At 35.0% G+C, this 26526-nt stretch overlaps 1 protein-coding gene across 8 annotated transcripts; it reads right to left on the reverse strand.

The window, feature by feature from the left end:
* Positions 1-1598: 1598 nt before the first annotated feature.
* LOC120309462 (Y+L amino acid transporter 2-like) lies at positions 1599-23878 on the reverse strand. 8 transcript variants are annotated; one of them, XM_039346734.1, is made up of 11 exons: positions 23575-23877; positions 15863-15949; positions 14914-15435; positions 13391-13516; positions 12337-12481; positions 12004-12127; positions 7717-7820; positions 5450-5546; positions 4680-4829; positions 3964-4147; positions 1599-2641 (listed from the first exon to the last, which is right to left on the reverse strand). In XM_039346734.1, exons 3-11 carry the CDS (start codon positions 15416-15418, stop codon positions 2550-2552), a joined length of 1527 nt encoding a protein of 508 aa, XP_039202668.1. In that variant the 5' UTR covers positions 15419-15435; positions 15863-15949; positions 23575-23877; the 3' UTR covers positions 1599-2549. The 8 variants fall into 8 exon arrangements, with proteins under 8 accessions (XP_039202668.1, XP_039202669.1, XP_039202667.1 ...); XM_039346735.1 differs by lacking the exon at positions 23575-23877 and adding an exon at positions 20080-20653; XM_039346733.1 differs by lacking the exon at positions 23575-23877 and adding an exon at positions 20058-20653.
* Positions 23879-26526: the final 2648 nt, after the last annotated feature.

A 26526-nucleotide genomic window follows, 5' to 3' on the forward strand; every position in this document is an offset into this window, starting at 1 on the left:
ATGGGACCTAGGAAGTGCATCTTCTCTATAGCTTTTCCTACCCTGGGAAAAGACAATATTCAAACTATTCCTAGTGGCAATATTTCTCTGTGGTTGACATAGCCCAACATTACCAAATGTAAATTTTAATCTGGGTCTTCTTAGTCATTATCCAACACTATCACAGAACAACCCCAAGGGAATACATGGCCATATTTCAATATAACACATTAATCACTATTATTGCTAAACAGGAATCAAGGATCAGTATTTATACTTATATACCTATCACAAAAACAATGATCTAACAGAGTGTCATCTACAAATGTGCCCTTTATTTCCTGAATTCATATGCTAGTATCATTTGTAAAATGTTAGCTGTATTTCTGTTATATTACTGTGCAAATGTACAGACATTTGTATATAAGCCTTTTCTGAAAATCCTTTCTTGCAGTAAAATAGCTTTTCTGTTCCATCATATAATGTGTGGCAAATCTGTTATCTTAGGACCATTCTGTATATGGTTTTATCTGCCAATTTTGGTCTTTTATTTCTTCCCAGAAAGCTACTTTTCTTTTATTACAAAGAAAACATTACACCCATTTCTCAAAAATTACTCAATGTTCTCATAACCTTAATATGAATCTGGGAACAAATGAACTTTTCAACAGTATTATTAATGCTAAGAATTCTCCCATTGTATATTTGGTGTTTGATAAAGAACACATTTATTTATCTAGATATGACATACAATATTCTATGTTTGAAGATTTAGAACAAATGATCCTGGGTCAATCTCAATCTCCTTTCTTCCTTTCTCTTTCAGTCCAAATAAAGCTGAACTCCTGTGCAGATGACTGAGCAAAGAACACCTTCAGGGACCAAAAACAGACTTAGGGTGAACTAAAAATATGCCATAATTAAATACAATACTGATATATAGTTTGGTTATATGATCATTCAACTACTTTGCAATATTTAAAAAAGAAGTACTAATCCATAGGAAAGAATAGATCAGAAAAAGAGAGGAAAAGAGGAATGTCAGAAATATATTTTCAAGAGTGAAAATTAATGCTTTTAAGTTTGGTTGAACAACTAGCTTGTTTTAGCATTACCTACCATTGTGGTTCATCCCTGTCCAATCACTGTGAAAAACATCCTTTAAAATGTTTTTTAAAAGCCTGGTAAACTTGTGAGATTAATAGGAAGAAATATCTAGATGGATTGAATGTTTTTTTGTAGGACTGCACACTAAACTCCACAAATTCTTTCATTCTCCAGAAAAAGATTTTGGATTCAAGTATAGCACTTTACAAATTGTTGCAAAAATATCACAGTACCTTTTTTTCCTGACTTCAGAAAAAAATGAATTAAGCTACTATTGCTCTATTCTAGTGGTCTAGAGAAAATAAGACTAAAGCTTATTTTAAATCCAGCAGAATGTGATATTTTATAAACTTGCATGTGTTGAACGAACATCCCTGTATAAATTTCAGGTGCAGAATTTTGTAGGGAATCTTTGGGATAAAATTCACTTTAGTTCTAGAAAAAGCTTTATACATTCATAAATTCTGGGAATTATGATTCTTCAGTTACATACACACTGGTACACAAAGGAGTTATTTAAAACTCAGGTTTATTCAAAACTGAAGTAAGTTTGACAGTCATCTAGTAATACAGCATGCATTTTTAAAAATATATATAAAACATTTGGACTGAATGAAAATAAAAATGTTGATTGATTCATGCACATACAGTATTTTACAATATTATAGATAGTTGAAGTTTTAGAAGAAAATACGATAGTGTGGCATACATAGTTCTCACTGACAGCCTGATACTGGTGTCACAACTGTTATTTACAGAATCACTAATAGAACTGATATGTCAACAGCTCTCATTCCTCTTCTGAAGATGCTGCTAACAGCAAGATTCTCTACTAATTATATATTTTTTTATATTACATTATTCTCCAAGGAGAAAAGGCACACTGTGCTATTACAGTGACATAACATTAGATGTTTCAATATTGAACCTAAACATTAGGCACCAGTACAAAGACATACAGTGTCTCCACTGATACCCTTCATGGATTTCTTTGACTCAGTGACACAAGATGAACTCCACTGATGCAGACTAGTTATATTCATCCACCAAATAATTTGGAACCTTCCATCTGTAAAAGACAATGCCTTAGAATTTACAAGGATGAACCTGAAATTTTAAAAGTTGATATCTTTAGTTTGTCTTCCTGCCATTATTTTAACTTTTCCTTCCTATTTGGTTGTTATCTATATCACTTTCATGGGAAACTCTAAATCCCGAGCACATTATAAGTGCTTGCCTTGATACAATATCAATCTGTAATTGTTATATAGGAAACAGGCATGAAGAAATTCCTCAAATTGATAACAATAAAGAAAAGGTGGATAAAGTAATGTAGTCTGGAAACCCTGCAAAATGTTGCCCAGTACAGTTATATATTTCTTGGTTTGTTCTACAAAGGAATATTTCCGGCTGTTTGAATTTTATACATCCACTTTATATGTGTAGTAATTGTCCAAAAAAGTCTACTTTGCTTTTATATCCAATGACTCTGTTTCAATGTCCTTGTCTGTCAGACAGCAATAGAATAACTTCTGAACATACTGTGTAGTGGCAGCTGCAAGATAAAATAAAGTCACCGTATTATAAACATGGTAATTACGTCAGCATTACTGAAATTTCTTATGATGTAAAAAACTTCATTAACATGGCAATCTTGTTTTCTATAACAAATTGGTTACTGAAATTTGGTATGAGATAGGGATAATTTTTTTTTGGAAAGTTAAGTGATAGAGTGAGAAGGACTGCATTATTTTTTTAAAAAGGCAGATTGAAGACAAAAGATAAAGATCAAAATTTAATTTCATTCAATCTAATTTACATTAAATTTTAGCTACAGTTAAATTAACCAAATATAGTTGAAAGAATTAGTCCCAGTTTTCATTTTTTTTTCTTCTGTCTCATTAAAAGTTATAATTTAATGAAACCATCGTGGGAACTGTGTGCAAAGTTTTGTGAGGAAGAATGCCTGTCATTCTAGGACAGACATGTCAAACTCATGATGTCATGTGACATAGCGCAACGTATCGGGAAGGTTTTGCCATTGCCGGCAATGGGGTGGGCGTGGCTTCTAGATGACGTGTTCGGCCTGCGGGCCGGGAATTTGACACCCCTGTTCTAGGACATTGGATGGTTGACTCCCTCATACAGGAGTGTCTGACTGGAGGTGTCAGAAAGTAAAGCTATTGTGTCCCAAAGGTGCTTTTCCAAAGGCAACTGAATTATCTTGGGTTTTTTCCTTGAAAAGATTTTGCTTCTCATCCAAGAAATTCCTTCAGTTCTGAACTGAAGAAAAGTCTTATATGAGAAGTGAAATGTTTTCAAGGAAACAAACTAAGAAAGTCCAATTGCCTTTGGAAAAGCACTTTTGGGAGAACCATGACCTGGATGATTTGAGAATCTCCATATACATAAAGTTATTGTGATAGCATAGTCAAAGGACATGGAGCTTCAATTGCATGCTTGAGGTTGCCATTATGACTATTTTACCCTCTAAAACAGTGGTTCTCAACTTGTGGGTCGGGACCCCATTTGAGGTCGAACGACCATTTCACGGGGGTCGCCAAACCACGCTGTCCGCCATTTTTTTCCCTTTTCCCTAGCTGTCCTACTCCCTCTTATTGGTGGCCATACCCACTTGGGGGTCACCACAACATGGGGAACTGTATTATGGGGTCACGGCATTAGAAAGGTTGAGAAGCACTGCTCTAAAAGAGATGCCACTATCATTAGATGGATAGGAGTCGAATAAATACAAGTTAATAGCTTGTGATTTGATCCACGTTAAGATTATTCTATCCATCTATCCCTTTTAAACTTTAAGTTGCATATAGAGGATACACATTTGTAAAATTGTAAATAAACTATGCAGTTTCTTACCAGAAAGCCAATGAAGACACCAAGGTCTCTTTTCTGCTGGTAAATAAACTCCCAAAAAGTAAGCAGGAATTCCAGAGAGTGCAATGCCAATTCCAATAACAGAATTAATTGTATCACTATAGAGAGGCACTATAACAAGGAAAACGGTGCATATACAATATACAATGGGAAAGAAGAGACTGAGCTGAAAATTAAAAAAAAAAGATAATTCCAAGTTAAAGTATGTGCATCTGAAAAATGTTCTCATTACTACAACTCTCACAGTTTCAAAAAAGTTTTATATAACTGTGTTTCATATCCCAGAAGAAAATTATACCATGGCAAAGAATATTTCTTGGTATATGATCTGAAATTCTCAGAAACCACAGTAACAAGAACAATCTGATTTCACTTTAACCCGGAAGCCAGTTTAACAGATAAAAAGTAGATATTAGAAATATTTTGTTTGCTTCTCAAATTAAAAGACTTCTAATTGGGTTACCAAATCAGAACTGCAAAAATCTAGGCACCATTATCCAACTCTTAAAACATTCAGAAAATGCTAGTTCTTTGTTGCCACCCTGTGAATATATGCATTTTTTCAGGCTAGATTTTTTGCCCTATAGGCAAAAGGCCAGTAGTTTAAAAAATGGAATTCTCTATAGATGCTTAATATAAAAAGTAGAACTATATACAACTGGTTATAATTTTACATTTTAATTCTCTTCTGTACTTACTTTAATGGGCCTTGGTCTATCTGGCTGGATATGCCTTAAATATATTAATCCTGCAATGGATAGTCCAACAAAGAACCAATAGCTGAAACAGTAGTAATATATCAGGAGAAAGACATCTTCCACAAGGAGATAAACCAAAGTCATTAAACCCTATCAGGAGATAAAAGAGAAAGAATGAAGTGTAAAGATAGAGGAGAGGGAAAAAATAAATATGCTCTAAATCAATGTTTTCAACTTTCAACAACCAACTTCACAACTTTAAGATGTGTAGAGTTCAACTTCCAGAATTCCCCAGCCTGCTCTAAACAATTCTTAATCACTGATTTGTCTTAACTGATGCTTACAGGCTCATAAATTTAGTTTCTACTGCAAATAGCTTTAACCAGATAAAGTGCACCGATTGGAGGTATTCTTTTGGGCTAGTTGCCCTTGAACCTGACCATGAAGGAAATCGTGGTCCCAATCTCCAGCCAGAGTTTACATTTGGGAAGTTTCTTTATTTTGTTGTTGCTGACGGTTCTTGCTCTTATTTTTTTATAAAATGGCTAGAGAATAATTTCACTAGAAGTCATATATCCAATCTCAAAGACATACCATTAAATCCAACCAGTCTTCAAAACAGACATGAATTGGGTACTATTATGACTGCTTGAACAATGCCTATATATTCAATTTGGAAAATCAATTGCTTGCCTCACATGAAATAAATATATGAGTCTAGGTTTCAAAATAAGCAAAGCTTTATTCTCTTATGCTTTATCATTACTTACATTAAAAACAAGAGCAGGAACAGGGGTGAAACATTTTATATGAATTAAGCTCAGGCTATCAGGGAGATGTCCTTCTCTAGCTCCAACATAAAAAAGTCTATCAAAAGTGGGAAAAAAGTATTAGTATATAATTCTATACATTCACAATAATATTGATGTAAATCATAGCATAACATAGATACTTCCTCTTACTCCTCTTCCCCATTTAAAATAATTTATAATTTTAATTTTGTTCTTCAGAGAATTCAGAGTAGAACATCTTTACAATTTTTTGTGAAATGAATTAGACTGAGTAAAAATGATTGATGCAAAGTTACCTAAAATTTTTATTTACTAGAGTTTTGAAATTGGATCTTCATGCATTGAGTCCAACGTTTTATCCCTTGCTGTGCTCCTTGTGGTGAAGTGCTGATGGATGCAGTCTCTACACCATCCATAGGAAACTGTCCTTTGTAATTCCATTATGAAATTAATCATGTGGAAATGTTTGTTAACATTATGTGTACATGACCAGCAATGCATATTCTCTGAATTAGGTAAAGACACTGTGCAGGATAAAATATTCTTTGTGTAAATAAAATATGAAATTGACACTATCAAAACTAGTAGAACTTTTTTGGGAAGCTGACATGCAATGCCATTGCTAAAAAAACACATCTCTGTCTTGTAACCACCTATTGAATCTCAGGATAAATATCCCAAGACCGTATTCTTATAGTCAAGATAGTTTTACAGTATGTAGAAGAATGAGATCCTTCAGGAAACATTGCTCTTAATCACTTAATATAAAATTGGTTACATAATACAAATTTCTGAACAGTTTCTCTTCTCTTTAGAAAACAGTTTGGGATTTCCAAGAAAGAAATGGCACAGCTCTGCTAAAAGTGGAGTTGACAACTGTGGTGGAGTGAAGAGCCAGCAAAGGGGACTGGGTCTTTGTAATTACTCTCTGGAAAAGGCGAGAACTTGAGATCTCCCACAAGTGCTCCAGACAATAGCTGCTTGTGAAGAAATTGCAAGACAGCCAGTCTCTGGGAGACAAAGGAAGACCTATCACACTTCCTTTTCTAATCATTTTTAGAAATTGCTTGTTTATTGCTTTTCAGCTATTACAAACAGTTGGATGACATATTTTATAGCACCAGATCAATTTCATTCAATTCTTAGCAAAAGAAATTTTAAATGCAAATTTAAAAACTATTTTTTTCTTTTGGAATAAATGGCCAAAGGAGGATAACAACAACAACAACAACAACAATAAAGCTGGAAGGGACCTTGGAGGTCATCTAGTCCAACCCCCTGCTCAGGCAGGAAAACCCTATACCATTTTGGACAAAGGGCTGTCCAGTTTCTTCTTGAAAACTTCCAGTGTTGGAGCATTCACCATTTCTGGAGGCAGGTTGTTCTACTGGTTAATTGTTCTAATGATTAGAACCTTGATCTTGGAAAGCTACAAATGGACTAAGGGTCTGGTGGCTTTGAAATAATATTTTGGAATTAATGATAAGTATCCTTGTTATTATACTTTTAAAGACAGGATTTCAAAGAGACTTTAAAAGTTGGACACTAGAGGGAACCAGAAGGAAGAAAAAAAAAACAGATTCAGCTTCATAAACATATTATAGGAGTATGCTGTGCTATTTATTTATTTATTTATTTAATCATTCCACATACAATTTAATAAAATAGCATTTTATTTTTCCCCAATAGGAAAAGGAACAAGGAAGAGTAGTCTCTTAAGAGAAAAAGAGTGATAACAAAATAAATTTCACTAAATAGGAGTATGCTGTGCTATTTATTTATTTATTTATTTATCATTCCACAAACAAATTAATAAAATAGCATTTTATTCCCCCCCTCCCCCAGATAGGATAGATAATTTTGGTGACATTCTCATGGGTGGAATATGATGCTTTTTCACTTATTCAGTAGACCATGGGATACACAAGAATTGCTTAATTTTCACAGTAATTTCTCCAGTAATTTTCAGCCTATTTTGGTTTCAATTAAATTCCAAGAGAGGTCATGAGTTCGCCTCCTCTTTGGCTTTTTGACTCGTGATACCTCCTGCCCTTCATAGATTGCTGGAGAACTCTTTTCCGTAGAGAATATTCAAGAAATGATCCACCCAGTTTCTTTTCCTAAAAAGCCCAAGGGAGAATTTTAAAAAGCTCTTTATGCTCAGCCTTACATTGCACAACAGAAACATTTATTATGAATTGGCTACTGACTTATCAGCCCACTATTCATTTCCTAGTGTCTCATACCTTGAAGCTGCAATAATTGATGAGTTTAATCCTCCATAACAAGACATTGCCACTGCAATAGGAATGATCCATTTAGCATGGCTAAGAGCTTCATTACCAAATGTCTGCAACAGGAAAACATAGAAGAAAAAATTCATTCAGCTAGCTTTCCTAACTCAGGGAAATTGACTGCATGAAAATTTAAGTTCTAGCATAAAATTATACTCAGTGAATTCTGACAAAACCAGCATCTTTGCAGAGTCTTTGAATTTAGTACCTAACGGGCAACTAGATTTCTAGTGATTAAGTAATAAAAAACAATAAAGACATAAAATAATTATTATGATGTGATACGATGTTTTAATAAACATGGGAGAATTTTGTAAGTCCCAAATTTTCTGTAGGTAGTAAAAGAAATAGTTATCTATCTTATTTGCTTCTACCCACCTAGCATTTCAAAAGCATGCAAATGCAAGTAGATTAATAGGTATCATTTCGTTGGGAAGGTAACAGCATTCCATGCACCTTTGGCATATAGACATGCTGGCCACATGACCATGGAAAATGGCTTTGAACAACATTGGCTCCCTTGGCCAAGAAACGGAGATGAACACCTCGCCCTAGACTAGAGTCATCTATGACCGGAAAACCTTTACTCATATTTGTTCTACAGCAAAGTTTCCTAACATGGGGCTCTCCTGAAATATTGAAACTACATGGTCAAGAATTCTCAGCCACTTTGCAAATAATGTCTTCTCTTTATATTGCCTGCAAATTGTAGTCCAAACTGTATCTGGAGATGACCAGGTTAAAGAGCCTTTTATAATAGTTCCATAAGATATAATAATAATAATAATAATAATAATAATAATAATAATAATAATAATAATAATAATAATTCAAACAGATAAGCACCTGCAACATAACACCCCAGACTTAACAATTGTCGATAAGAAAGACAAAAAAGTCTGGATAGTGGACGTGGCAGTGCCTGGAGATAGCAGAATAGAAGAGAAAGAACTGGAGAAGATAACAAAATACAAAGACCTACAAATAGAAATAGAAAGACTGTGGCAAAAGCAAGCAAGGGTAGTACCAATAGTATAGGCTCCTTGGGTGCAATCCCAAAACAACTGGAGCACCACTTGAACACCATTGGCATTGACAAATTCGCTATTAGTCAATTGCAAAAGGCGGCCTTATTAGGAACTGCTTCCATCCTGCGACGATATCTGTAATACCATCAAACATCCACATCTGCCTATCCCAGGTCCTGGGTAAGGACTCGATAGGTAGACAAAATGCCAAATCCAGTCTGAACATCTGGCTGACTGTGCGATAATCAATAATAATAATAGTAGTAGTAGTAGTAGTAGTAGTAGTAGTAGTAGTAGTAGTAAAGTTGGAAGGGACCTTGGAGGTCATTCTAGTCCAACCCCCTGCTCAGGCAGGAAACCCTACACCATTTCGGACAAATGGCTGTCCAGTCTCTTCTTAAAAACTTCCAGTGTTGGAGCATTTACTGCTTCTGGAGGCAGGCTGTTCCACTGATTAATTGTTCTCATTGTCAGGAAGTTTCTCCTTAGTTCTAGGTTGCTTCTCTCCTTGATTAGTTTCCACCCATTGCTTCTTGTCGTGCCTTCAGGTGCTTTGGAAAATAGCTTGATTCCCTCTTCTTTATGGCAGCCCCTGAGATATTGGAATACTGCTGTATGCATATGTATGTACGTATGCATGTATATGTGTTTCTCTGAGTGTCTGTGTGTTTGTATATTGTAGAGGAAAGAATAATCAACTTGTAAAGGAGAATATATGTAGCTCAGGATTGAAATGAGGGGTCCTTGGTGCTCTCTGAGCTTGGCTGTTTTCTTGCAGAGGTTTCTTTACCTAAACTAGGTAATGTAATCAGTGCACTGATGAGGTTATCTAGTTTGAATAATGAAACATCTGCAAGAAAATAATCAAACTCAAAGAGCACCAAGGACCTCTCAATAATCAACTCATTGTGAGAATAAAGGAGTGAGAAAATTAATGATACTGAGTACGTATGTGCATTGTGTATGTTGTAGAAAAATATAATTTGGTTCTATCACTTTAAATAAAAGCTTTCCTTGACTGATAATGAGGTATTCTCACAAGTTAGTGATTCCAATTAAATAAAAAGTTGTTTTCAAGTGTGCTAACTTAGGAAGAAGAAAACCTTTTGAACTGGCAGGCTGGTTTAGAATATTGAAAGCATACTATAAGAAAGGTGCATATGGGAACGGGGGTGGGTGGGTGAGGGGAACAAATGATAAAAACAGTACCATGATGCTGCACACCACAAAAAGAGCTTGGTTTGTGACACTGCTTTAGTTATTTGGGGTGAAAGTATCAGATCATTTGGACACTCCTCCCTATCATGGTTAGCTTGTTTATAAAAATGGCAGCCAAATTATTGTGACCAATAACAAAACATCTATTGACCAAAACACAAACTAGAGGTTGTGCCTATCAGTTCTCCAGCCCTTGAGGATGCTTTCTATCATGTTGTTATGGTTATCCTGGACAGGTGAATTGCCAAACTTCCATACAGCACACCAATCATTTTATAAGTATACTTATCTTATTTACAAAATAATTAAAATTTGTAGCTGGCTTGCTTTGCTTTAATTATTTTGTAAACAAGATAATAATTTATTATCACTGTAATAAAATAAAAAAAATGAGCCAAGGGTATGGAACCTAGTGGGAACCTTTGGGCCAGATACTGCTGATTCTTGATACAGAGTTGATATTTCTGTTCTGCTTTCCACCAGTATTCCACTTTAGTGTTCGGAGGTCAGATTGACCATGCTGCAATTCGAAAGAGATGTTTCTGAATCAACACTGGATTCAAGTGTTGGATGAGAAGCAACAATTCATGGGAAAGGAGTCCTGTGTCTCCGTCTATTTATGTCCTCTGTTTAATGTCCATGGAACTCACTGCTCTAAAGTAAAGTAACTCCCAGGGTCAAAGTATTCCCAAAGAAGAACATTTGATAGCTTCCAAAACATGGGTTGCTTCTTCAGAATAATAACTCACTTTAAAAGCAAGACACAATCTTGCTAATTCAGAATCAGGAGGTTACATTTGCAATGCAATGATAATGTTGCTTAGTGATAATTTCTAACAGCTTCCTGTTTATTTCCTAGATTCTTAGTTCTTAACTATTGCTCTTCTATATGTTCTGAATAATTTATATATCTCTATTTTTGTCCCTTAATCGCTGATAAAAATGTCTAATTCTGTTTCTAATTCTCAAACTTCAAAGATTGCAAAATATATGCAAATATATCTTATTTCCTTATTTACTACCTACAATTTTAATTCAGAATTATACTCATAATAAATTCCATCACTTGAAAACAAGGAGTCATTGCTATATCCATAAATTGCCATCTCATAAATTTTAACAGGAAACCAATGAATTGCATGCAGCTCTGAGCATCCAGCAAGACCTAAAATTTATTAGCAAAATGATTGCATTTTGATTGTAATATTTCAGACCATGGGCCAGGGGGATATTCAGTTTATATGAAAATAATGGTTTGTTTACCAAGTGATTTTTGCTTGGATTTGGACCCTTAAACAATTCCAATACCACTCCTACCTCCAATGGGCCAAAAGAGATTCAGCCATCTAGTTCTGCAAAAGTACTAAATTATCTCACTTTCCAGGAGCTCAAGATTTTTTCTACTGCTCATGTTGCTTCTTGTATCAAAGCATCTAAGAAAATGAGCTGATACTAAGTCTGATGTATATTTCTATGATTCAAAAATCTAAAAGACTACTAGGATTTAAAATCAACGAAGAGTGTAATTGATTTAGTCACATGCTGTCTCTATCCAACATAGATTTCCCATAGCAGCAGGAATTTTTAGAAGAGTATTTGAACACATGAGAAGTTTGGCTCAGTAGCACCTGTAAGATATGGGTCTGATGAAAACAATGCTATGCCATTTCATCTTGTGCTTTTGTATGTGCCTCATGACATCATACAAGATCCCAAAGGGATGGAGTTGTGGTGCAATATCACAGTACTGCTTTTGTTATTTTGATAAAAGCAGCAAGGCACTATGGACATTGTGTTTGGACTGCATGAAAGGCAAGTGGTAAGTAGACATAAAAATATATAATGTGTTTATTATTCAGGTCAGCCTTCTTCAACCTGCTGTTCTTCAGATGCATTTAAACTCTTGGAGTTGCAATCCAATACCTGTAGATTTTCTGAGATTGGGGAAGGCTGCCCATCAGATGCACCCAACAATTTATAATGCACAACATACCACAGCCACGGCATCACTTGTTAAGAGAGCAGACATATCCAACACGACATAGTAGGCCACATTGGTCAGCAAGTAAATAATAGTCACTATAGGCATTGATATGGCAATGGAAAGTGGAAGGTTTCTGAAGAAAGAAATAAAACAGCAGAATACATTAAGTGCACCTGAATTAAGGATAAATCCAAATGGATAAAGCAAGTATTAATACAACAGTTTATATATGAATGTATCTTTCTACATTGCTGACCTTATTCAAATATATATACATAAAGAAACCCATGCCATATGCAAAAAGATGAGGAAGAGATATATTTATCCAGCATAAACACATACCTTTCTGGGTTTTTCATTTCTTCAGTGACAAAATTCAATGTATCCCATCCAGAGTAGGAAAAGAGGGCAGAATAAAGAGCAAGTGCAACAAATCCTGCATTTGTTGTGGAACCTTCAAATGGTTCCTTAAGGTTTTCAGTTTTTCCTGTGGGAACATCAGAAATGTGAGGTTTTGTTTAAATTTAGGCATATAGGTATTTTATATGTACTCAGGTAAAAGTGGGCAAAAGTGAAATATTCACTGCATAAAAATCATGGTCACATTTTTCCTTTCCATAACTCAATTCATAGTTGGTTACATTGCTTGTATATTCTTTTTACCCTTCTGGGAAGCAAGTCTCTTCATACCAGTTTTCTGGCATCAGAGGAGATAAGTTACAAAAGATCATTATTTAGTTATGTGAGCAAAGATACGCCGCTTGGAAGCAAGTTCTATACAATGACACATTCTTCCAAGAATTTTCTTTACTAGAGTTACTTTCCCCCCATTAGATTTAAAAAGAGCTAATAAAGATAATAAATGAACTCAGAGCAGCTCCCTGTTATAAAATATAAAATAAAAAACTACATCTGGATTGCTCAGGATAATCGCTGCAATCGAATAATTATCTGCTAGTATATAGTTAAAGGTGTTTTTGGAAATAATGATGACATTACAAAAAAAATGGATTTCAAGAAGGATGGGATGCTGATAAAGATTGTCTTATCCACCCTTAAAAGCTAGGTATTTTGATGTGTTTTCTGGTCTACAGTCATAAGAATAATTAATATCATTTACTCAGTTAAAACTATAGATCTGCATGTCCAATATCAAGTTATTCAGAGCATTGTAGAAATTGGAAACAAGAGTTGTGTGGAAACAAAGTGCCAAGAGGTCCATGACCCTAGAATGATGGATCACAATGTTTTTTTTTCTTGCATAAGAGGAATGAATCATGTCAAATATATACACACTAATATCATAGAGCAAAAAGATAAAGTGTGACTTAAAATCAATCATTGCCTCTAACTACTATTTATTTTGCCATATTTATAACAGTAAGTTCCTTCTTACCTTGACTAATTTTATAAAGGCCCACAGCTATGACCATGATAAGAGCCATCACTTTTGCATAGGTGAAAAGATCCTGTACTCGGGTTCCCCACTTCACATTGACACAATTAATAAAAGTCAGGGAGCCTTACAAAAAGTAGGAAACAAACATAATAAACATTGTTAGCTGCATTTAATTAGAACAGACAAGCTATTTGAAGTATCTCTTTTAATAGTCTAGCTATTTTTCTAAAGTGTAGGTGAATGTATTAAAGAACTACAGGTAGTTCTTGTTTAGCACCATACTTGGGACCAGCAACTCAATTGTTAAATGAAGCAGTTGCTAAATAAAATTACAGTTGTGCCTATGACTGTACTTCAGCTTTCTTTTGCTTTACAGACCTTTGAAGATTGTAAATGCAGGGATTGGTCATAAAGTTACTTTTTCATCATCGTCATAACTGTGAACAGTCACTAAAAGAAGCATTTGCTAAACAAGGACTACCTGTAAAGGTCAGCACCCAATGCAGTCCAAAAACAAATTTGCTAGCAGCATATAGATAAAAATGAGTCACCTCTTTTTCCTCCGTATCCCTTCAGTAGGTGGCAGAAACCAAAACAATTGGAACAATATAAACTATTCTTTAAAGAAAATACTAATTTGTAAATGGTTTATTTGATGGATAATGCTGTAATTTCTGAACATGTTTAACCAGATTTCCCAGTTTTGAAATGGAAATATAATCTATCAATCAGATCATAAGAGTAAACAACGAAAAAATGCCATCCTAAATGTCCTCTTATTTCGCCATCAGGCTGATTAAGACAAATTGTGAAAATTTGTTGCAATACTGCACATATTTTCAGAAAAATAAATCACACTGAGTGCAGTATTACAATTTTCATTAAACATTGAAAAGATTGCACAATTTTTTGAATTCTTTCCTCAGACATTTAATTTATATAGGTTTGGCAAACCTTTCTATTTCATTTCAAGTTCCTATTTTTAAAGAGCAGAAATGTAAATGATATTAAAGGGGTGTCAGGAAAGTGAAAGAAGTTCAGTTTCAGTTATGTGTTGAATATACAGTATATAACAATATATGACCATTTTTAGGTGCAAGGCCAATAATAGTTAATTGTGAATCTGTTGCTCAAAATAGCTGGAAGCCACCAGATTGCCATTGTCTAGACCGCATGTCCAAAGTTATAATCTTGGGTTAAAGGACAAAGGGGGTGGACTAGATCTAAAGGACAAAAGGGACATTTCCAATGAAAACCAAAATCTAAAATCACCTGCGTGCACACTCTTCCCTCTCTGGTAGTTAGCAGTAAACTATACAAAAATCTTTCATATTTAATTGTTTTCATCTTCAAACCAAGACTACTGAGCTAATAAGAATTTAGAAAGTTCTTCTGATAAAATGGGAGTTTCTGGAATTCTTTTTGGGTCACTGTTCCAGAAAATGAATAAAACATATTATATTCTAAAACTGTACCATATATAATAAATTATTGCTTTGACCAAGTGAAATTTTACTTACAGATGCAGGCTGCTGCAATCAATCTAACTGCTCCATAGGGTGGCTCACAAAATGGAAATATTGGCTGAACAATGTAATTAGCAAAAGTAATTGCTATGACTGCCTGTGTGGTAGGTTCAATGATCAACAAGGAAGACCATAGTCTGATAAATGCTATAAATCCTCCAAAAGCTTCTAGAATATAGGCATAGCTTGCTCCTGATTTAATTATGGATGTCCCCAGTTCAGCATAACACAATGCTCCAAACAAAGAGAAGATCCCGCCAAGGGCCCAGAGTAGAAGTGCAAGTCCATATGAGCCACTATACATTAGCACACCCTTGGGTGATACAAATATTCCTGATCCAATCATGTTCCCTACAATTAAAGAAATGCCATTAAGCAAGGTGATTTCTTGTTTCATTTGCATTTTTTCCTTCTTGTTCTCTGCCACTGAGTCCAAGTCCTGTAATTCATTCTTGGGTTTGTGTTTTTTATTGCAGCATGTTGTCCAAGGACCCGTCATCTTCAGTTAATCATTACCTGGAAATAAGAATGAGAGAATGTTTTGTCTGGGGGAAAAAATGTGGAAACAGTTATACTGTAACACTTTAATTCCATGGAGGCTCATTTCTGTTATCAGTAGGCCAGGAGTTTAGCCATTGAATATGTTAGTTTAATAATAATAATAATAATCAACATCAACATCACCTAGAACTCCTAATCCAAACTCTTGTAATTAAAGTGAATTCTTTGTTTATTTCCTTAGTCTTTCACAGAACCCCATCAAGTTTTCATCCAAGTCTAAAGTCACAATCTCTGGTGCTCCAGGGTTTTTCCTACATGTAACTGCCCCTCATTGTAAATACACCTAATGCACTTGTTTTATAAGATAAGAGTGCTTTGCTTGGACAGAGGATCGGAGAACAAAGAAAACTTTAAGTCTAAAATTCATGATTAGAAGACCTACTTTTCTTTGCAGAAAAGTCTTCATAATAAAATTATGATTTCATGTTTCATGAAAAGCAGACTTTGAAACACTGATTCCAGACCTTTCCTAGATAAAAACAAAAGTTTATTGGTTTGGTTAGAAATTTAAAATACCAGTTAACACATAGTACATAATATTACTATGATTAATTTTTACTAGAAACCTAAGCAGTGATAGGCACTACATAAAGTTTAGCTATTACTTTGTGTACTACACATGGAAATTTAATTTGGAGAACTTTCTTTTGAGAGCACTGTATGCACTAAAGTTAAAACCATACAAGGGACTATTCAAGATTGACTCAATATTTTTTGAAGGCTAATATAGTATTTTTTCCATTTCTACATGCGGAATACTACTAGGGGGATAATTGCTAAAGTGACTCAGGGACTGTCACTGGAAAATTTGGACCAATCACTGTCTTTCAGGCAACGCACAAGATTGAGAATTAGGAGATATGAGTCATATAAAGCACTTTAAGTTCTCAAACAAAAGGTAGAATCTCAGTGCAATTGACAGTCACTTTCTCTTAGCCTACAATGCCAGGATGGGCAACAGGTCAGCAGTCAGTCAATTCTTGTTGCATCTAATGGATCAAACACTTGGTTGATCTGGAAAAAGAACACACCTTGCACTGGTAGGAAAACACTAAAAAGAAAAAAATGAGTATTATTTTTTTTTTGCTACAATATCTGAGAAATATTTGAGGAAGCCCTATCAGATTCTGGAGCATCCAACATTATCTCCGCAAATCTGCTTCTAACTTCCCAGTTTCAGCCACTTGAGGTAGTCATCTAACATTATTCTACTTTTGTTTTTAACTGTTTTTATTATATTTATATATAACTTTTCTGGTTTTATGTCTATTTGTGCATCATCTAGATTTGTTCTGTGAGGGAAATGGCTGGTTTCTAAATGTGATAAATAAATAACATGGCCTTGGAGTTAATATCTACTTCCTCCACTTCTTATTACACAATATAAAGTATCTTCTTTCAGCCAGTAAAACACTGACTAACCTCAGCTATCACAGCTTTTTTTTTTTTTCATATTGAGCATGAATATTGCTGGCCCATAGACATTTTCTAATTCATGCATGTAGTACTTTATGCATTCCAGCTTTCCTTTGACCCTAGAGATTATAATTGGATTCTTATGCTAAGCCACAATGTGATTTGGTTCAGTATCTTTTGTGAATAAAGTCACTGAAGCTTGTTGCAGAAATCATGATTAAAATAAGTGTGACTAACTTGACTTAAAATGTGAGCCCAGCTATATTATCTCAAACTGATAGCAAGAATTACTTCTGTGGAAATAGCCTGCCACATATAACCCATGGTATGAAACTGTAGTTTCTTGACATTTTGATATTAGTGTATTACAACAAACAAGCCCAGCAATGCACAAATTAACTCCAAGTTTACCAGCTGGCAGCAATAATTCCTGAATGTTCTCATTTGCCTGAATGACAAAAAATAGCTAAGAATCAACAAAGACCTTCAGAGAGTTCCTCTACTAAAATGAAGAAACCAACATATTTAAGATTCTGAAAGAATGCAGTTATAGCATATGTACAGAGAAGTCATTGCAGGTTGACTGTCAGCAGGGATATGGAATAAATTTATGCAATTCATATTTGAATGTGAACATATCACATTTTTAATAATTAGAATTTTAATAAAATTCTAATTATTCTCCACATTTCTCCTGATTCCAAATTTGCAATACATTCACCATTTTCTTTAAAAAAAATGCAATTCGGGAAATCAATAGAAGAGATTATATGTAGCTCAGGGTTGAACTTAGGCTTGCAGACATTTCATTAACCAACTAGGTAACATCATCAGTGTGAGTGAGTGTAGGATTTGCTTTCTGTTTAGGGAAAGTATATATTAGGGGAAAGTCCTCACAAAACTATTTTCAATCTTGTTTTCCTTGTTTGCATGCCATCCTCAATACATTTGGATTCAAAGAAAATTCAGATAATTATTTATAATCTAGTGTAAAAAATGTGGTGGGATACTTTCTTTCAAGTCAGGCTATTATTCTTCATAATAATTACCTTGTTATTACAAAACAGCCAAAGAAAGCCTACTGAAATGCTTACGTCGATCTTTGGTAGGGAATATTACTTTGCTCATTTTTCTTGACAAACACTCTAAAGAATTAAGCAGCACAGTAAAAATCAGCTGTATAGTACTTGAGCCCATTAGATTATATTCTTTAGCCTGGGGGGGTGGGGGTGGGGTAGGGGTAGGAGAGAATTAAGAAAATCAAATTATTTAGTGATGGTGATGATGTACTGTGTTTATTTGAAAGGTGGCTTGATGAAATGATGAGAATAAACTGGGGCAGAATGACTTATCCCAAAATGTGAAGAGCCTTTGCTAAATGAACATTAAAAGCTTGGATTAAACCAAGAGCATTTTTGTTTTACAAAAAGTTTATAATGTGAACTAGCAATATCATTTGGTGTAACTGTATTATTTTGAATTTTGTAATTATTAGTTCAGTAAATATACCGAATGATTCTAAATTGCAAAAGACTATATTCTGGTAGAGGAAAAAATGAGAAAAGTAAGACCAAGGGAAATTGATTTTTTTATGTTGTGGATGAAGATACATGTTGTAAGAATTAATAAACTAACTCCTATTCTTCATAACAGCATCTATATAGATTTTTGTTGAATCCGGAATGTACCCTTTCTCATGAAAGGGCCTGTAGTCCACAAAAATTATATAATAATTTTGTTCATAATTAGGGTATCACAGGACTGTGACCCTACTTTGACCTTCTACTTTTCACTATCTTTACTACTTCAGTTGATGTTTGAGCCAGAATTCAGTTTAAATTCTGTCTTCTCTTATCTCTTCGGTTCTTCGCTTCTTTCCTTTCCCTGGGCAGAGACTTATATCACTTCTCTGCTCCTAGTTCCTGGTCTGGTGAAGTTGATACTGCTTACTACTGGTGCATGGAAAGAGAGTATGCAGACTAAAAGCAGATCTCTGTTTTGGAGTTCAACTCCTATAAGCCTTACACAACATGTCCAGTGGCAACGAACTGTGAGAATTACATTAGTGAAACATTTATTTATCTACTTTTACAGTACTGGATGAGCTCATGGAACAGTTAAATAGATTTACAATACTAAACTGCCTGGCTGTTATGGTTTGCATCAAACATTACTTTCATAATCTTAGGAAAACTTTCCTGAGAGATAACATAAATTGCCCCAAGACTTTCATCTAAAGCAAACCACTTGTTCAAAATCATAGTGATGTATCTATAAATACTTTCTAGCTTGCTCATTGTATTTGTTACAGTATGAATTGGCTATGAAACCCATGCAAAGTTCATTTGAGTTTACCACCTCTTGCCTACTTAAAGTAATATCTTCAGAAATAAACAGAGGTGAATCATCAGTGAGGAGTCTGTTACTTTTGACATTTCACTTGGGTGAGATGCCTATGTATACAAATGAAATAAAATACTCTTAAATAATGTATCATGTAATAGAAATGCCTTTACTAGTTTGTAAATAATTAATGGATACGTAGAAAAAATAACTATACTAAACCATGTATGAGATCAACTATAATACTGGAAAATCAGCCGAAACAGACCTCAGTATACAATATAGTTCTTGAGTGTGATTAAAAATAAGCTGTAAGAGAAGTGTTTGTTGTATGAACATTTGCCCAAGCTGGAATATCCTAAATGTACAAAACAAAACTGTCATCAAGAAATGCCTTCCCAAATGTTACACTATTGAACTAAATCCTCCTATCTTTTGAATGGATGATACAATTTCATATGCAGTGTCCCCTACCTCCTAATATTTCCTAGTGCCACATGCTATTTTTCTGCTTATCTACAATATTGAAAAAGTTCCTCTGTTTCACTTTCTCTAACCTAGTACTTACCAGATACATAGGACTACAACACATACTGATGGGGTATGATGGAAGCTGTAGTCCCAAGTATCTTGAAGGAACTAGTTAAGAAAGTATGTTTTCCAATAAACATTTTTTAAAATGTAATTTGAAAAACAAGATTCTCCCTTGCTTTACCTTTTCAATGGCCCATTTTTAACGACTGAAAATATGAAAAGGAAAAGTCATTCCTACCTGAAATTAGTCAGTAAGGGTAAAAAGGAGTTATACGGAGGCTCACCCATGAACGATATCCTCCTTACTTTAGAGGGAAAGCTGCTGTAACTTCAGAAATGGAATGGTGATCTCACTCTAAGTAAGCAACAGAACAAACAGCTGCCTGATGCAGAGTGGAAACTGATATGAATATGAATAGCCTCTTCACTCTTTCTCTTCCCTCTTCTGTGTGTTGCTATTTGAGCAGGAAATCCACGATGAGTGGCTACAACAACAACCAATAAAATAAACTTTCTTCCACTAAAAGCTCAAGTGTACTAATGAGCTGTAACTGTTGAGGTTACACCCAGTCTTTAGTTTGGTGTAGATATTGCAGGAGAACTGTGTCAGTCTATGGTAGCCAAAAAGAATCCTAGGAATGTAGAACACAACAAAAGGAGTCTGGTAGACCCCTTTCAGACTACTAAGTTTCATTAAAAGTCCATGGCTTGTGAAAAAATGCTGAAAAGGGGCTATCAGATTCCTGTTATGTTCAGAATATCTCACAAATGTACTGTGCTTGCTAAAAATAAAAGAATTTAACAGGATCTGATCTGATTTTAAGGGAGACTTTGCTTTATGTGGTCAGGGATCAGCTCCACATTCTTAGGATTTTTCATTGTTCTTTTAATTTCAGTGTAAAATGAGTGATTCTGAATATTTTTTACAGCAATGCTTCCTAAATCTTTTCTTTCATATCCCTAAACTACTTATCAGAAAGTCCTTTTTAAACACTTATCAGAAGGCATTTAAATATCCCTATTGTGATTGGTTGATGGCTTCATGTGTCATTATCCAAAGAAAAATCACTTTTATCCATTTTTGGGTATAATTTACCCAAGTTTGAGAACTGTTAAGGAGGGTGTAAACATAAACCAACTTGTTTTAAGAGCAAGGAATAGAACTAAGGCTAGATAGAAGTATGAGCAGAGAAGAATTCAATCATGAGTCACTAATTCAGAGTCAAAAATCAGCCAAGCCAGAAGAAAAGATCAACACTCTCATGACATAATAAGTCAGGGATCACAGCAGAAGATATTACAATGGGTGTGTAAAATTCTGATTCCAAAAAATCATTAGGAATTAGTTTCACGACTAGCTGAATATTAAGCAAAACAAATGAATCTAGCCCACATCTAGACAAATGTTCTATGTGCTTTTCTGAGACACAAGTGTCTACTCTAGCAAATAGGAATTAAATTTACATTCCTGAGAGTAACGATTACCCAGACAGGACAAAATAGCCTAAAATGACTCCCAGACTCATTGCTTAATGCTTAATAGCAGATACTGGACACAGTTACAGGATAATGCAAAATCACAGATGTAGAAATAGGGCAAGGTAAATAATAAGTGAATAATAGGGCAAGGTAAATAATAAGTGAAACAGGTTGAAAACATTGATGTTTAAGATAATTAGGACAAAAATCTTATGCATTCAGTGGTTTCACACCACAGCTAGATTTGTTACTAGCTGCATACTGTAGTTTGTAGTTTGACATGTTAATTTATTAATTACATTTGTTAACTGCACACTCAGAATGACTTTGGGTGGCAGACAGATTAAAAAACATAAAAAGTAAAAAAAATCAAAACCTTAATAAAGAAAATATGATCAGACAGGTAAACAACAAACACAATAACCGTAAACCAATTCACAGTGAGGCTTATTTCAATGTATGGAAAAATGCCAGATCTTTAAGGCTTGTCTAAAAGATAGCATGGTAGTGGTAATCTTTGTCCATGATTAGGCGAAATAAGTTAAAACCATATAACTCTGCATGGATTTTCCCTGCAGCTATGTGGAACAGACCGTGAAGAATAGTAGAATGTTAATTCTTTTTAATACCAATAGGTAAAGCGATCACCTTAGAATTGACAGTTAAGATACTGAAGTAGTGAATAGCTTTTACTTTTTAGGATTGACAATCAACAGTAAAACTCAATAATCAAGAAATATATCACAGACTAGTTTTGGATAAAACAGAAGAGAACCCTTGGAAAAGATATCTAGATGCTCTGATACATCTTAGAATTATGCAGGTAGTGGTTTTCTATGTGACACTTTATGGAAATGAAAGTTGGACTTTGGAGAAGCAGATAGAAAGAGTTCTGATTAGCACTGATGAAGTTACCTAGTTTGGTTAATAAAAGTATTTATTGCTATTAGTACTGACTGTATGAAAAAGCACAGCGGATTTGTGGGTTAGTGTTATTCCTGGGATGTTATGTCTGCATCCCATGCATACAGCCAAGGACTGAAACAGAATTATTGTAGAGTTATTAGGATTTTTTCTCCCACGTTCTTAACCTGGTGCAAAGATGTCTTTATAATAATTCCAATTCAACTCCAGTTCACAGTGGAAGCAGCTTAAATTTGACTTTAGCTGGCCCATTTTAGCTGATTCCTTCTTTTTGCTGTGGATAAGACGTGGGACATTTTGTCAATAGTACAGTTGATTATCAGTGACTGGGATCTGCCCAGCACCTTTGAGCAAATTTGGGGCATTGTGGGCATATCTCTTTCCGTTTAGTCCCTGGGCAATATTTTCCAGGGCTATTTATTTGGGCAGCAGGACAGTAGCTGACAAAGCACAAGAGTGAAGGACCTATATTTTCAGCCATCAACATACCCCAATCAACATCTAAAAAGCCACTTACAACAGTCACTATAAATACCATACACAGAACAGCACACACTCTGCTAGAGAGAAGTTCTCTGAGGATGGGCTCCAGCATGAGTTCAAAAGCTGGGAAGATAGAACCTCAGATTGGATCCTGTATCCTCATTCACAATGCTACTGATGCATCCCACATCAAAGACTATCTTGCATTTGCCCAGGTTGCCTTCATCCCATTCCATAATCCCCTTCCCATAACAACATGGGGTTTGAATGTAGCTGCCGGTTATTTCCCTTCCCCTACTTGTTTAACCCTTGCTTCATTTCTACCACCCAGTTCATACATCTCAACAGTGATGAGCTAAAACAAGGGAGAAAGAAAAATTAGGAAGACATTAAATTGCTTCAACTTTGCTGGGATCCAGAGGGCAGAAAGATTCTAACCTCCCAGCTTCAGTGCTGTTGTAGTGAAGTTGGAGCAGTCTCATCTTTCCAATAAACATGTCTTATTGGAAGGGAAGCAGTTTGGTGCCTCTGAGTTTTTGGGACTGAAATGTCCTCCAGGTACCGTACCCAGTGACAAAGAACTTTGAAAATTGCAGTCCAAAATAATTTGAGTGTACCAGATTATCTACTCCTGTCTTTTTAGTGAAAATTGCAGTCAGCAATTTTATGTAAGGTTAGGAGTAATGTGCAAGATAAGGGACTGGATCTCCTTTTGTATCTGGTACCAGTAACTGATGAACATTAGTCCTGCTGATATCCAAATATTGATCACCTTTCTTCATTTCTCATGGAATTAATTCTTCCTAGCTTTATCCCACTGTCCCAGGTGTGTGTTAGAGACTATCCTGGAGACACTAATTGAAGGTGCTTTCAAATTAATTCAAAACAACCCCAATTTGTAAGGAAAAGACTTACCGCACATCAACTGGCTAGATGTTCCTCACAGTCATATAGTTTCTTATTTAGAGCGTGCTTGTTGGCATCCAGAAGCCAGAATGAAGCAAAGTACACAACAGCCAAAGAAGCTGAGTAGAAAAACAATCCCTGTGGAGTGTCTTGTGAGCAGCAGTTTAAGAAGTTAATGAATGCTGGAAAACTGTGAGGCAGTCAAAACAAACCAGCCAGAGTCAAGGAATGCATTTGTGTTCCTAAAGTCAAAGAGCAACTGGAAGCAGAATAGTCATGGGGATATGACCTAAGCCAGTCAGGCCTTCCCTTGTTTTTTTTCTCAGGATCTGCTAGTTATATTCCTAGCTCTTGCTTTCTCCCATTCTGCTCCCTCCCTACCCACTCCTTCCACCCACTCCTAATTGCTTGGGATTTTTAATAGTAACTAGCCCTAGAAGAATGCATTTTAAGAGTAAATATTTGGATTTAAGGAGCTTTGGTGCTTCTGTTTCCCACAAAGGTTCAAGGTTCAAAAGGCTTTTTATAGACCTCAATATTGAACTCTATTCAACAATAAGCAACTGAATGGCAAGAGATGTAAAATTATGTTCTAGGCAGGAAAAACAAGCCAATACACTGATACACAGGTTCATGATGGATAGTATGTAGCTCAGGAGTAATATTGATGAGAAGGATCTGGATGTCCTGGTAGATCACAGATTAAGCATGAGGCAACAATGTGCTATAGCTGCCAAAAGAGCCAGTGTGATCTTGAGCAGGCTCAGCAGACATATAATGGTAAGAATGTTGTTCCAATGCACTAGTTAGACTGCATATCCAGTACATCCAGTTTTGGTCACTACAATAGCAATAGCATTTAGACTTACTGTATATACCACTCCATAGTGCAGTGGCTCCCAATCTTTTCTATACCCCCACCCCTAGAACGCTTCTGATATATATTCTCGCACCCCTTACTAATGCAAAATAATGGCAACAAATTATGAATGTACACTATAATTTTGAAAACTCAAGTTTTCCCACCCCCTGGAATATCGTCTCGCACCCCATTGGGAACCCCTATCATAGTGTTTTTACAGCTCTCTCTGAGTGGTTTACATCAGCATATTGCCCCCAACAATCAGGATCTTCATTTTACCGACTTCAGAAGGATGGATGGTTGAGTCAACCTAAAGCCCACCAGGATCGAACTTCAGACTTTGGTTAGAGTTAGCTTGAAATATTGCATTCTAACCAGGGCTCCTACAACATAAGGATGCTGAGGAAACGGAAAGAGTACAGAGAGTCAAAGGTCAAAACTAGTGAGAAATTTGAAAGCTAAGTCTTATGAAGAAGTTATTGCTGGTCTTCAGCTTATTTATTTATTCATTTAGCAACTGTTCCAAGTTATGACAGCCCTGAAAAAAATGACTTATGACTGGTGCCTGCATATATGCAACATCCCCACAACTATACGATCACAATCTGATTAGTGTATCATAGAATTATATAATTCTATGATACACTAATCAGAGAGGTGAACTTTGAGTAACATTGAAACTCAGAATTTTTAAGGTTTATTCACTGCTTATATAACAACGCTTTCTACAATCTTCAGCCTTTTATATTAAATATTCAGATCAGATGCTACTTGACTACAAAAAAATTCTCAGTTAGGAAATTACAAGTTATGACAAAATATTTATATGCATGAAAAACAAACCTGTGGAGTTTGGGTTTTTTTTTTTTTTTTTTGCAACCAATTGCAAAATTATAATTTGAGAGGGCTTACTACTGGGAAGCTATTTCCAGTTCTGAGAAATTCTATTCCTTCTATAATGGTTCTGCTATTTTAAGAAGAGCAATAAATAAGAGAGAAAGAGGGAATGAAGAGCCAGATGATACTAGGCATTGCTTCTTTTTCTGCGGGATAATAATTTCCAAGATTCTTTCAATTGTTATTCAATAACACATCCTAGAATTTGCAGAACTTTTTACACTGAATATAAGATGGCTTCATGCCTGCCCACTTAAAAAGACAAAAAACCTTCAGATCCTGGTGAATGCTGGATTAGGTAGAACTGTGCACAGACTTTTCTATCCACACCCCAGTTCTCCCATTTTTCCATGCTGCAGAATTCTTTATGCTCCCCCTCTCCATTTCAGAGTAAGGCAAGAGGAGAAAGAGTGACTTTCCTCAAGAAACAAAACATTTACTTTCCATTTAGGTCACAAAAGGCTGCAGATGTCAAACTGTTAGTCTCTAAATTTTGCTGTATTATAGTATACAACAATGGGCATACTTATGTGCATACAGTCACATACACAATTATTTCTGGGTAATCAAAAGTACAAAAGTAATCAGAGGTGCAAAAAGTAACATAGACATGCTTTCTTTTGTTATCACATTTTGATGTGGATAGAAAATAAAATAAAGAAGTAAAATGCTGGATCAAAATACTGGAAAAAAATTAACAAAGGCATTATTTGGTTTTGGCTATTTCTTCTGTTTTTTCCCCCTTCCCAATTGTTTCAATCCAGATTAAGACTTTCTCCTTCTGGAACACTTCAGCTTGCAAACCATGTAACAAGAATAACAACCCAGAGAACTGCATAGCTGTGACCAGTGGTTCAAAGTGTAACTTCATTCTTCCTTTGAGAAGTACAATTCAGGAAAATTTTCAATTGTGCTGAAATGAGTAGACTTACATGGAACTCAAGGACAAAAGTGAAACCAAGTACTATAAAATCTGGGGAACAATTTTATGATTGGATAGACAATAAGAGGGTAGCCAAGATAAATGTATAGTGCTAGAATAAAATACAGATTATAGACAAATGTATATTTAAAAGATAAATAGATATATAGAAATAAGGGAAAAAGTGTTAATAGTGTATTATAAATAATGAGCAAAGTTCAAGAACTATATGTCTATATGAATACTAATACTATTGTAAAATGTTGAAAGATGTATGGAA

The sequence above is a fragment of the Crotalus tigris genome, unplaced genomic scaffold (genome assembly GCF_016545835.1).
Source record: "Crotalus tigris isolate CLP2741 ecotype Arizona unplaced genomic scaffold, ASM1654583v1 scf7180000018017.554538, whole genome shotgun sequence".
Classification (NCBI taxonomy): Eukaryota; Metazoa; Chordata; class Lepidosauria; order Squamata; family Viperidae; genus Crotalus; species Crotalus tigris.